Raw genomic sequence first — 14,684 nt, 5'->3', positions numbered from 1 at the left:
TTCTCGGTTTTTTTTTTTGTTTTTTCAAACTTAGACCAATTGGGTTGGACAAGTTTAACATTTTTTTATTTGAGTTAATTTTTGCCTAATTTGTATAGCCAATTATTAGGTTCTCAGTTCGTAGGAAGTAGCTCAGTCTGGCAATATTCATTTAGGTATACACGTTTGACAAAGAGACAAAAACGTCTAGGCACTCAAGCCAGAAGTAGAGTTACACTTTCAAAGGAGTAAAGGGGATGGAGTTTTTTTCCTCGAAGCTTAAACTACATACATTGTGTATATTTAAAGGGCAAAGAAGAATATTCTGGGGCTACAGTAAAGAGCCTGGGCTTCAACAAAGACTTCAAATTACAGTAGCGAGAAGTAGAGTAAGATTTGAGAATGCTTTGCGGTTGACACAGACGTCAATAACAGTGTCAATTCACAAAGTCTAGGGGAAGGAATATATTTTTCAAAACCTTGGGAGACAATTTTTTTGATTTTTCACTTTTTTAATGAAACTACCAAAAAAGACATTTTTCAAATAAAAATAGAAGAAAACAAAAGTTTTTCAAAATGTGCCCTCCCTCCCATCTAGATGGTGTACTGCGAAAATGAATATGCTATCCTGATACTCATGGGCCCTAGACCCGAAGAGCACTAAGTCTATTGGTGAATTTTTTGGCCTCTAAAAGTTATGGGCTCAAGAAGTCGGTACTCCCTTGTATTTTGTCGGTCGACATTGGGATTGGACAGGTGGGAGACCTATTCTACTCAAATACTTTCATATTCTTAATTGATGGAATCAGCTGTTTGACTGGATATAGAAGCCGAAGGCGAAGATAGTTTTTGCTAAGAAAATCAAGACTTGAAAGGAACCCGGTAGTGAGTTTTCAGTCGTGGTTACAGTCGGATTAAGTGTGAATGTGGATATATAGAAACTATAGAATGAGGTAATAGTCGCAAAATTTACACTCATAGTATTGAACATGCGGGTTCCCATTTGAAGTTCTGTCAGCTAGATTTTTATTCCTTTATCTGAAATAACACTTGCGTATCCATATAACGATTTTGGTTACACTCTAGATGAGGGTTGTTTTTCTATCTTAGAAGGTGAATAAAACTCAAGAATAGATCGAGAGCCTCTATGAAACCCCAGGAGGGTATTTCAAAATGCCTACCTCAGCCCCTTCCCCCTCTATATGGCACTGAAATTTTACAATCATTGTGTTAGAAACGCGCAACCTTGAGAAAGAAATGTGCTGCTCAAATGAGGCAAAAGGAAAGGTTTTGAGCCTCATACCTTGGCCTAGTCCTGATTTTATAATATTTGAGGGATGGAAAACTTGATATGCCTTAAAATCATCCCGAAACAATGGGAAATACATTTTAAAAAATTAGAGCCAAGACAAAAAAGAGACTGGAACCTAAAATTATGGTCAAATGTTTTTGTTAATTAATAGTTAGATAATAGACAAGACCTTATACAGAAGGGGTTTTAGGGTTTAACACTTCTCAAGCCCAAAATTTTTGTTTGACTCGTAAAAAAGCAACAAAATGCATATAAACAAGTTTCTGATACATCTTTAGAAGTCTTTTTTGTACACTTGGCTTTGCTAGGTAGAAGATGAAAAAATCACAGGATTCGTCTTTATGCTCTGTCCAAATAAACTAATCCCTTCCTTGGCAAATTGTTAGTAATAGTCCAGATCCTCAATGATCCCTTCGAAGTACCTAGCTTCAACCCTTTCTCCTTCAAAAGGCGCTTACGTTTGATGACGTTTTATAATCTTTCTGTTATACAAAGCAAGTGTTTCGAACCTCAGACCTTTGCTCAATCCTGATTTATAAGGTTTTATAGCTATTTACCTAGTGTCCTTTAGCGTTTGAGGTGCGTTTGAGTCGGTGGATAAATATTTGTTGCTATCTTTTACGGATTATATCCAGGGAAGTTAATATTCAGCGGAAAAGGGATACTTGAACGCAGTCTAAAAGTAAAATAAAGGTATATTATAGTTGTTGTATAGTAAAGCTACAGTATAGGACTAAAATTGGGTTGAAAAAATAATAGTACTACACCATTACATTCTCCGTTCACCCTTTGGCAGCAGAGTAGATTTATCTCTGCTTTGGTATATGGGCCCGGGGTTTTAATCCAGCAGCAATAGGGCCTGAAATTGCATGAAGGTTATGCAAAAGTAACTCCAAATAAGCAAAATTGTCGAGGAAGAAGAAGATAATCCATTCGATAGTCCTTCCAAATATAATAATCGCTGCCGTTTCAATTGAATCCCAGTCCCTAATGTAGCCCCAACCCTTATCCCGAAGTTTACTGAATTTATCGGAATATTGGATCGTGAATATTGGATCGTGGGCTGCAGTGTTGGCACTCGGGGGCTTTTTGATGCAGGGAATTCTTAGTAGGAGTAGTGGTATTTAACAATATGGCATACGAAATAGGGAGAATTATTCATTGGCCGTAATAGATCGCATCACTAAAACACTCATTAAGAACGCTTGAGGTTTCTTAAACACAACTGTTGAGCTTAGGACGTTGGAAGCGATCTCTTTAGCTTGTAAATAATGTAACTATCGCTGATTATGACTATGATTTGACTATGACAATACAGACTTTTTTTCCTTCGAAAAGCCGTCTTTCGTTTTTCCTTTTCGTTTCTTCCGCTGCTAACCCAGTGAAAGCGCCCTATCTAAGCTCTATCTAGGAAGTATTACGAGGCTGCTAGGCTCAATACGGTATTTTGAAATATCAAATTCAGACATTTGTAAACGTCGATGCTTTAAAGTGAACCCGTGAAAATGCGAGGCCTATTCTCAGCGACTTCGTTAAGACCCATACCTTCACATAATAGGGCGTTAAAACAATACAACATTAATAAAATCTGAGTACCATATAGTGGAAAATTACTAATTTAATAATATCCATTATATAAATATATTTTAACATTTTGAAATTCCTGTTTTTTATTCTTTACGTTTGTTTCTTAGTTTTAATTACATTCTTTTGGGGTTAGTTGATTTAGGGGATCTCGTATTGTGTGTGTATGTTTGTGTGTGTGCGTTTTTTTCCCCTTAATTGTTAATATCATCGAAATTAATTTTAACTTTGTCTTGCTTCTTACCAGCTATGATTATAAGAAAAGTATTTATTCATGGTTGTTAATTTATAAATATTTTTTTTAGGTTCCTGAGCCTTTCAATGTTGGCCCTTTGCCTGTTGGCCCAAACAAATGCGGAAGATACAAAGTCGGAAGCTGTAAGTATTACCGATTTCAATACATGACCTTATATGTGTATATAAAACATAGGTATGCCTAATTTTGAACCCAACGTTAGTATTAGATTTCGTGGAATCACTGGAGACTCATTTTTCGTTAGCCAATCACATTTTCCGCAATTTTGTACCAAAAGGGAATCAATAGCCATTGTCTTTTCAAAACCGGATTGGTTTCTGTGCGAAACTTTAAGCCAATAAAAAGAACGAAAAGTTAGCTTACAACAATTTGGCTCCCCTTCGCGAAATTTTAAACCGGTAAAAGGAATAAACAGTTTTTAGTCTCACGATTTTTCATAAGTAAACTCTCTGTTGTCTGTCGTATATCTATGTCTAAAATTATGGATTAAATCTTCTTGTAGTCCGCTCGAGTAAGAAAATCCAAGCCATAAAATACATCGATGCTATTTCGTAATTTTAGCGCAGAAGTATGCATGTAATCGAAGTTACTGTCACATCGACGAAATGAATTTAAGAAAGATTAATTAAAATCAGGGTCCTATTCAGGTTTTTTTCTGGAAGGGGACTTAAAAAAAGGATTTTTTCAGGGAGGGGCTTACAAAAATGCTTTTTTCAAGGGGGGTTTAAAAACGCATCAACAATTTGTTTATATTCATTTTTACGAGTCGGACAAACATTGTTTTGCGGGAAGAGGGGGGGAGGGATTCAAACACCCGCCCCCCCCCCCGAGATACGGCCTTGCTTAAAATTGTCAAGTTTGTTGGAAAAATCACGTAACACAAACTTTTAATCGCAAGCCTGAATATAGGATGTGATAAAAAAAAGCGTGGACACAAGACTCCACGCAGCAACAGATTATGTTGCTGCGTACAGTTAAATAAAGGTGAAATCTTCCCACAATTGTCCCTTTAGCCTAGTTTTCGGTTAATCATAAGGATGTACTGACCGCAAGTTATATAAAAAACTTCGTTACAATTTTTTCTTGGCTTTACAGGTACTGATTGACCACTGACAAACATAGATTATTATGTGTTGGTGTTACACACTTCACAGCTGAGATTAAACACAAATTATTCTACCTTTCTTATTATAAACTATAGAACAAAATAAATTAAAGAAATACTCCATTGTGGTAAGCCACAGGGTGTTATTCAATATAGCAGAAATTATACAGGTAGCCTAACTGGAGAAACTGATCAATGCCTTTCGATTTTTTTTTCCATTTGTCAAAATCAATGGTTTCAACTCAATTTGTCATCAACCGATCAATTTTGTCACGGACCATCATTTATTATCAATACCAATTTGCCCTCAAAGTTTATTTCTGATCAATTGATTTGGGATCAATGTGACAATCTATTTGACCAATGCAATCATTGACATGGGATCAATTGATTTTTGATCAATATAAAAATATGTTTTATTCGCATAATCGTTGATTGTAAATTTAATTGATGATCATTTCTATCAGTGACCATGAATCATCAAATTGTTTGGTTACTCATCTATTTTCGTCATTAATCATCAATTATCGTCAAAAAATCAATCAATTGGTCAAAGTGAATTGTTTTTGCAAGGAAAGTTGTGTTCTAGAACTGCAAGATGAAGTTAAAACAGTCTTAATACGGAAAAAGTTATTTTCTAGCTATTTATACAAGTGAAAATAGGACCTATAACAAAAATTTGGAAAACCAGAACTTCTAAGTATATCGAGCACCAAATAATATACGGGGGAAACGAATTGGATTAATACTACAAGGTTGACCCAAGGTTAATTTGGGCTGAATTGCAATTAAAATTAGGTTAGCTGAAATTCATTGTTCTTGCTCAGATCAAGTTTATTATAATTTTTTTTTTTCGAAAGTCTGGAAGGAAAAGCTAGACAGTTGTAGGTTATTTCCTATTTTTGTATTAAGAATACTGCTTAACTTAAAACGAAAATATACATCATAGTTTTTAAGCTCTTGTTTTACTTTTACGACCCTGACTGATGCTACTTCAACTTGTTGTTGATCCTCCTCCCCCGCCGAGGACAACCAAAAGCAACATTTTCTTGCAGATTCGTGATACCTTTAATACGGGCCTAAGTACCTTTGCCTTGGAGACCTAGTTGCTAAAAAGATGGGACAGAGCTAAACTAGCTTGGAAAGGCCTTCAATTTATTGTACATTAAACAATAACGTCAATACACGACAATGGGCAAAATGTATTTTTCCGATGTTCTAGTTTTGAGATGATAATAGAAATTTTGTGATAAATTTTTTTATCCGAATAGACGTCTAAACCAATGTGATGTTAACTACTTAATTAAAGGGGTTTCTTAAGCAGTGGGTCTAGGTAACGGTCTCTTTTAGTCTTGAAAAAAATGGAAACTGTTAGAATTGTATTTTTCCATGTAAAACAGAAAAAAATCCTTGTCTTCTAATGTTTGACAATTCAAAAATTCTTACAATTCGAAAGTTCAAAAGTTAATTAGCGTAAAACTATAAATTCATGTCACACAGCAGGCCATATTACACCTAAATAAACGAAGAGTCACGCATAGATGTTTGGCACATCTGTTGGTTCACTTTCACCAAGTGTCTTGGTTTATTTAAAGAATAGTAATAATGGAACATTAATCTTTTTTTTTAACTTTTGTGTATGTCTTGATCAGGCAAAGAGAAGTAATTATTGGGAAAATCTTTGAATCCAGAGCGCTTTAAATGTAGTGTTTCATAGAATTTCATGTTGATTTTTTGTTTCTTAGCTGGAACTGCTATCTAAGTTAATATAGTAATGCAAATGAAGCTTCTACTTAATGCGTTTGCTCCCTATTGCCGTGATTCCCAGTGTGGGGTGCCCGCTCCACCGGTGGGACAAGGCAATATTTTGGTAGGTCAGGGGCAGAAAGTGCACCTTTTGGCTGTCTAAACTTTAGTGCCTTAATTATAAAGAAACGTTTTTAATATAAATAATACCACATTCATATGCATTTAAAAAACAAAAAGATACGTGATAGAATTGCAATAACGGCATGTATTGTGTAAAATATATTTTATACAGACAATATTTTTTATTACCACAAAACATGCAAATAGGACGACCAAAAAAAGCACAAAGTTAATGGCCTTTTTTTCGAAAAAGCACAAAGTTAATGGCCTTTTAAGCTTCGTTCATGTAGAACATACATAAAAGTTTGAATAACAAGTTTTAAATATCAACAGGGGGAATCAGAATTTTTAAAATGCCTATGTGGAACATAGCCCGAAATTGGTTGGAAACCATTACGCTATTGACTCTCCGTATTTGCCGACTACCATTCTCTCGAACGAAGTCGAAAATATGTCTGTAACTAAAAATTTTTTTATAAATGTTTCACAAAGTTCCTATAAATCGTCTGCTATTTCTATTAGCCTTATGCTTGAGAATTTTTGTGGAAAAAATTTCATTCTTCTCCCCCGTGTTTGTCTTCATTAATCATTTTCCTATCCTTGAGTTCAGGGTCGTTTTACCGTGTCACCTCCGTGAGTGTGCATTGAAGGACTATAATACATACTGGTTGCTACTGGAAAAATGAAATTGTCTCTACTTTTTCTAGGCACGTAACCACCATTTTTCTGAGATAGGGGCCAGTAAAAATAGGGGAGGGCGACTGCAATAAAAAAACAACAAGTTTTGTTTCGTAATTTAAATAAGAAGTGCCAAGAATATTCAGGATTTTCGGGGAGCCTGAGGTAGCCTCCCTCAGTTTTTGTTTGACGTCATCCATTACCCATAGAGTCACACGCCTTTTATTATTACGTTTTCTTTTGCCTATACAACCAAAAATTAAAAACCAAAAACTAAAAACCAAAAACTTTGTTTCACTTTTAGGTAAAAACGGCCAAATAAATGTTAGGGAGGTGAAGCCAATTTCATTTGTATTTGAAAACTTTTACTTTTTGCTCTTTTACTTCGAAAACGTTCATACATCCTCAACTTTCTTGAGAGGGCAGTGCTCTTAGCAGTTGTATAGTAGTATATGATTTTCAATACTCTTTGGTCTATAAGGCCTAACATAATTTCCTTTCAAACTATTGCCTTCTGTTTTCCTCCCCCTTTCGCTCATGTAAGCTAACAGGAAGTAACAAGTTTAGATCAGACAAACAATATAAAACTAAAGGTAATTTTCCGTAAAAAAAAATTTAATATTCAATTTAATTTTTAATATGTTCCCTATAGACACAAGTTCTGACTTTTTATAAGCGATTCTACCATAATTCCCAATAATCCATGCTTTGTTTTGCTAAATTGAAAACTTTGCCAGCCGTGCTGTGCATTCTCAATTCCATTCAATTTGATTCATTATAAACATTATTTACATTATAAATAGTCTTAAAGTTAGGAGAAGAATCTTACCACCAGAGAGAGACAAAAAACTTTGAACCCTGAGAAGGGATTTGAACACCAGGACCAAAAATGTCGTTAATGACATATACAGCAAGTAATGATACTGCAAGTAAGGCAGTGATGATTACAGGGGGGCGGGCGAGGGGTCGCGCACCCCCTCCCCCAAGCGTAGTATAAAGTAGTGTAATTTACTTAATTAACTCAAGTTCGCGTTAATTAAAATTGCTCCCAACGCAAGTTTATCGGATCAACCTATTTTGCCCCTCCCCCCCTAAAATTTTCTTATCGGATCAACCTGTTTTGCGTCCCCCTAAAATAAATCTTGGATCTACCCCTGAAGTAAGGGCTTCCCAAAATAGAGGTAAAGTTTTATGCAAAAAAAGTACTTAAACCCCATTCAACCTCCCAATATTTGTCCTCGAAAAGGGGCTATTTTCAATAGTTTTACCGTTTCAAAGGGTTAATGAAAACTTCTGAAAAATAATATTTAGTAAAAAAAACAAATTCTTAATAAAAGTTTAATTTTAAATTATATATTTTATAGGTCAAAAAAGCAGAAGAAACTTTTACAGAGGTGAAGCCAACATCAACGTATTCAGACTTATTCCTCTTCAAGAATGTTCATAAAGCTTATACTGCCCTGAGAAGATTTAGTGCTGAAGAAGAAATCAAAAGGGTTCAATGGGAAATGTTTGAAAGAGTAGTTAAATACCTTGGATTACCCACGGAAAATAGTCGTGGCTCAGAAATCAGCACCCTCGTTGAGTCCCGCGATTGCGATGTTATTAACATCATTCGTGAAGTGTATCAGAATAAAGGGTCACTGCAGAAGGCCTTGGCAACACTGTACGCACCAGTCCATTGCAGTGGTGATGCCCTCCTTAGGAGCAACAGGGTTGTCAAAACTGTTCAAATGTTGAGGAAAGGTTTCTCGAGGAAGAATAATGAAGAAGAAATTAAAGATATCCAATGGAGAATTTTTGAAAATGTTGTTAAATATGTTGGACTTCCAAGTAGCAACAGCCGTGTCGACAACAAAGATTTAACTCTTGAAAGAAGCTGTGAAGCTGCTAAAATACTCCGTGACTCTTACTCCGGAAGAAAAGAGCTATTTAAGAAACTGTTAGCAAACTTCTATTTCCCAATGCATTGCGTAGGAGAAGACATTCTTAGCTTGAGAAATAGAAATAAAAAATCCGAGAAATCCGAGAAATCCGAAAAGAAAACGGAAAGTAAAAACTCCGAAAAGTCAGAAAAAACTGATAACTCAGAAACGTCTGAGAAAACCGAGAAGTCAGAAAACACTGAAACGAAACATGAGTAACTTAATTTTGTAAATTATTTTTATTTATTGTATTTATTGCTTTTGCTATTAAAGTTAAAAATTCTTTTTTTGACCTCTTTTTATATTGAGCATAGGGTTTTCTTGTCATTCATTTTAAAGATGTAGGCAAAAACAAGCATTGGATGTCAGTATCTTTTTGGAAATAATATTAGAAATAACACAATTTCCAGCAAACACATATATAAAAAAGAAACATTAAAATAAATAATCTCACAACTCAAGTTTAATATACTGATAGCGCAATTTTGTTTTCAATTTGCATAGTTATTCTTTTTATCCTCGGAAAACAACCATTATATGTTTCTTAATTTTTTTTTTGGCTTTTTGTAAGATTTTGTTTTGTTTATTTTGACATGATTGGTTATTATAATTTTGAGCGATAACTTAAAGCTGTTTTATATGATTTTTGAACCCATAACGTGTTGCCAATCTATAGTTATAATGCCATTTTTCTTATAAAAAACTTTTTGAAGAAAGGAAGTCTCACAGTCATAAAAGCGTGAATATTAGGTTGTCCTTGGTGTTCATTTTCTCAGTTACTAGGACAATCGCTAGGGTCCCTCCGGTTCCAAAAATGCCCTGGGACAAGACTTCAAGGTTCTTGAAGTAACTTCCATGCTATTAGAAATAAAAGTGGCATGCAGTAAGTCCTCAATACTATTTTCAAATTTCGCTGTTTCTTTTTTTTTAACTTAAAAAGAGTAAAACTAGATTATAGATTATAATTGCCTAGATTAGACTAGATTATAATTGCACAATAAAAGTAGTATAAGTAGTTTAAAATAGTGTTTTTGGTTATTCACGGGGCGATTATTATCCAATTCTCATTCAGGCATGATATATTTCTAGGGAAATTAATTAAATTTCCTGCATCAAGAACAACCAATTGTTTTGAACAACAAAACGGTCAAAAAAAAAAAGCACGTAATCAATAAAGAGTAACTTTTCCAAGTTTGCACTTAAACGTGTCAGTGATTTTAAAAAGGGAAGTGAAGTTCTTCATATTAAAAAGGAGATTCCACTTCATCGAAAAAGGGGAATATTAAAATTCTCTTATTTTTTCTAATAAATTTTCTTTTTAAAAATCTTTCATCAAGTAAAGAAGCTAATAAACAATCGGCCTACCTGACCCTTATGATTGCATGGTAACACAAAAAAAAATATGCTATAAGAAAGTCAAACTAAATGAATTTTACTTCCCGAATTTCGTTTATTTTTCTAAAAAAGACCAAGCTAAACCCCCCTCCCCCTTCAAAACTATGGTAATTTTATGGTCATGTTAAAAAAATAGTTTCAATCGCTAATATAAATTTCTAAGGGGAAGAAAACTGCTATATAATTCTAAGTACTTTTCTTTGAAGTATTATCTAAATCCTCTATATTCTAACATTTTTCGACGATTAGGAAGTTTTCAGGGTGGTTCGATAATTTTGTCATTGCTTCTTTGATCTTTTAAGGGAAATAGGTAATACTAATTAGATAAATTGGTTACAATGTTCGAGTGCAAAAATTCAAACATAAACACTACGTTGATTCCCAGTGACAATTTCAACTTCGAAAGAATCCTACAACGTCATAGGCTATTTGGTGCCCTATACTTTCAGCGTTTTCGGCCGATTCTCACATACATTTCCTTTTAAATTTTGCTTCCGCTACACTACCAACTAAGCTACATTGCATTACTGCATATGGAGTTTTACAAGATATATATATATATATATATATATATATATATATATATATATATATATATATATATATATATATATATATATATATATATATATATATATATATATATATATATATATATATATATATATGTGTGTGTGTGTGTTTGTGTGTGTATCAGTGTGTCAATGTATTTGTGTGTGTTTGTGTAAATTTACGCTTAACCAATTCAAAAAATCAAATATAATTTTTATTATAATAATAGTTAAATTTCCCATTGCCTACATGCGTGTAATTCTTGTACAAAAACTAACTTTACTCTAGGATATTTGGCAAAGAACTTCTGGGTGTTACAGGGCATGGTAACCGGTTACTTTGACCAAAAAACTGGCTAAAACTTCTATGGACATAAAATGCGGATTGACCCACATTTAGGAAAGAGAGAAATGTTGAAATTTGGCTATAAAACAAAAAAAAAATCTATTTACGCCGATTGAAGAAATAACAAAATAAAAATATACGAAGTGTATCAGGGTGTTGACTTGGAGCGGGGTAAACCAAGTGCTTGCCCAGGGTGCAGAATTTTCGGGTTAATGGTTAATGGTACTGGCTTAATGATACTGTCTTATTTTTATATTTTTGTTCTGAGATTTCTACTATATAGCATTAAAAATGCCAATTTGATGCGATTTGCCCCCCCCCCCCTGGAATTCAGCTTATGGACGCCCATGCTAGTAATGTAAATAATGATATAAAAGATATTGCTTTAGAGACATCTAGTCTTTCACGTTAATTATAGTACTTTGTGTACATTAAAATTCCTTGAGCTTCTTGAGATCAACTCAGAGGGATTCAAACCAATCCTGCCTTCATTTGGAGGGATGCATTTACATTAAGTGTGTAGTAGGGTTGCCGACGGGATGAAAGTACGGCTTTTTTAACCGAAATATTGATTTTTCCAAAATCGAAACATTATGATAAAGTCGTTGGACTCTTGCGTAGGACGGTAGACATGGGGGGTTGAAGGGCTGGCATTCCCATTATTTTTATTATAATCCTATCATATTGTTTTAAGAAGATACACATACATGAGGTCTTTCACTTTTGGAGCATTGCTATAGAAAAGATAAACTGTACTACAAAAAGTGGGAGCTTGTGGGTGGCAGCCCAATTTATCATAGGCAAGTGGTATTGCAACACCTAAGTAAAGAGCGAAGTGGGCTCTATGTATTATTTCTTTTTTCACATAGCCACTTCGTATGGAAGAATCGTATCCGCTTTGTATCCTGCTTCATAGCCGCTTCGTATCCAAAGTTTCGTTGAAACTTTGGAGGGGGCTTGTTCAACTGGAAATTGGAAGTTATAGAGCCCTTTTTATAGTCAAAAGTGATTAGAGGGCATTCAACCCCTCTCCAATCGTCCCTTGCCGCTTCTCTTCCCCCAATTACATTCATTCCAAATTGCTAGACATACATTTTGTTCAGCATAGTAGAAAGGTCTAATAATTATCCCTCTGGGGATGACTTGGTCCCCAGAGTCCTTTGGGCAAGGCTGTAAGATATGCAATTTGCCCATTGTTCAAATACGGGGTTTGTTATTGGGAAAGGGGAGTATGTTTAATCCTATGTCTTCAAAAGGCCAAAGGTGTTAAGGTGAAACTTTCAGGGAATATCGAGGGGAGCGTTGAACTAAATCAAAACATGCTATATGCATCCAGATTATCAAAAGGGTGTATCAGCAATATCTTAGAAACGGCTTAGGGGATTAAGCTGAAACTTACAGGGTATGATGAGGGGGATGTACAACTGACCAAAAGGCAATATGCACATACTACTGCTACCACTAGTACTACAACTAATACTAATACCACTACTAAGGTGTATTAAGGTGAAAATTACAAGAATGTTGAAAAGGGAGGTAGACTAAATCAAACCGCACCAAGCACATGTGATATCAACAGGGCGTATCAGTAATATCCCACGAACAACCTCAAGTATTAAGTTGAAACTTGTAGGGTACTTGTAAGGAATGTTGAACCAGCTATAAGGTACGATGTGACTGATGCTACTTCTACTACTAGTTCTACTGCTTCTACTACTAAGGCTAAGGGTATTAAGGTAAAATTTCAGGGGATGTGGAACCAAATCAAAACACTCTTTGTGCATGTTTTTTGTTAAATGTAGGTATCAGTAGTATCTCAGCATCGGCTTAGGATATTACGTTGAAACTTTCAGAGCCATGATGAGAGGGATGTTCAACTGACCAAAAGGCAATATAGGCCAACTACTACTAATGCTAATATTGTCACTGCTGTGACTACTACTGCTACTGAGGCTAAGGGTATTAAGGAGAAACTGTATGGGAATGTTTAGGGGAATGTTGAACCAAATCAAAAACACTATATGCATATAGGCTGTCAAAACGATGAATCAGCAATATCTCAAGACCGCCTTAGAGTATCAAGTTGAAACTTACGGGGTATTTTGTAAGGAATGTTGAACTTGATATAAGGACTTTGTAACTGCTTCTACTTCTACTTTTTCGAATTGTACTACTACTGCTGCTGCTACACCTACGTCTAATTCTACGGAGCAAAAATTCTACGGAGTAATTTCAGAGCAAAAATTGAACTAAATCAAACCACAACATGTGCATAGAGATTATCAAAAGGGTGAACCAGCATTATCTCAAGACCAGCTTAGAGCAATAAGTTGATACTTTTAGGTCATGTTGAGGAGGATGTTGAAGTAACCAAAAGGCACTACGTGCTTACTACTACTAATACTATTATGGCGAAGGGTGTTAAGGTGGAACTTTCAGGGAATGTCTAGGGGCATACTGAACTAAATCAAAACACACAATGGGCATGCAGGTTGTCAAAAGACCGTATCAGTAATATCTCAGAAACGGCTTTGAGTATTTAGTTAAAGCTATTACTGCTACTACTACTACTACTGAGATTAAAGGTAATAAAATAAAAATTTCAGGGCATGTTGAAGGGATGTTTAACTAGCAAAAAGACACTATGTACATACTTTTACTACTACTACTACTACTTCCGGCACTACTACTACCACTGTTGCAACTACTACTATTACAAGGCTAAGGGTATTAACGTGAAAATTTAAGGAAATGCTGAGAAGAATAATGAACTTAATCAAAATTTACTGTATGCATGCAGGTTGTCTATAAAGTGTATTAGCAATATCCCAGGAACGGTTGAAGGTATTAAATTGAATTTTCCAGTGCCTGCTAGGGAGGGTATTGAACTAGCCAAAAGGCACTATGTTCATGCTACTGCTACTACTACAACTACTACTACTAATATTAATATGACAACAACGATGATGGCTAATGCTGAGGCTAAGCGTATCCAGATGAAACTTTCAGGTAATGTTGAGGGGGATGTTAAACTAAATTGAAAAAATATTATGTGCATCCAGGTTATTAAAAGGGTGTATTAGCAATGTCACAGGAAGGACTTAGAGTATTAAATCAAAACTTTAAGGACATGATCTCTTTTTCTTCTTTTTTTTAGCATTGGTGTCATTTTTGTTTTTCCCCTGTTTTTTTTCTGGCCATAGAGCCTTACGGGAAATTCCATGTTGAAGTACTTTTGTCGTAAATTTATTGATTGCATAAGTTGATTGATTGATTGATTGATTGATGGGGGGGATATTGAACCAACCAAAAGCCACTATATGCATACTGCCACTCATACTTCTACTGGTACTGCTAATACCACTACTACCACTACTTTGCGTATTAAGGAGAAATTTTCAGGAAATGTTAAGGGAGATGTTAAACTAAATGAAATCACACTATGTGTATGCAAGCTGCCAAAAGGGTGTATCAGCAATATCGCAAGAACGCTTTAGAGAATTAAATTTAGTTTTCAGGGCATGTTGGTTCAAAGGGATGTTAACGAAAAGCCATTATATGTGCACTTCTACTACTAGTAGTATTACTGCCACTGATACTGTTGCTACTATTGGTAAAGATAAAGGTATTAAGGTGAAACTTTCAAGGACTGTTGAGGAGGATGCTGGACTATATCAAAACATA

General features: G+C 34.9%; 1 protein-coding gene across 1 annotated transcript; it reads left to right on the top strand.

Moving 5' to 3' along the window:
* The first annotated feature begins 825 nt into the window (after window positions 1–825).
* On the top strand, window positions 826–8,993 carry LOC148956995 (uncharacterized). Its single transcript, XM_089088136.1, has 3 exons — window positions 826–932; window positions 3,181–3,253; window positions 8,148–8,993. Exons 1-3 carry the CDS (start codon window positions 904–906, stop codon window positions 8,925–8,927), a joined length of 882 nt encoding a protein of 293 aa, XP_088944262.1. The 5' UTR covers window positions 826–903; the 3' UTR covers window positions 8,928–8,993.
* The last annotated feature ends 5,691 nt before the right edge of the window (window positions 8,994–14,684 follow it).

The sequence above is a fragment of the Artemia sp. Qi Xiang Cuo genome, chromosome 1 (genome assembly GCF_049724085.1).
Source record: "Artemia sp. Qi Xiang Cuo chromosome 1, ASM4972408v1, whole genome shotgun sequence".
Lineage (NCBI taxonomy): Eukaryota > Metazoa > Arthropoda > Branchiopoda > Anostraca > Artemiidae > Artemia > Artemia sp. Qi Xiang Cuo.
The sequence above is the reverse complement of the archived record's forward strand: the minus strand, read 5'-3'. Positions and strand labels throughout refer to the sequence as shown.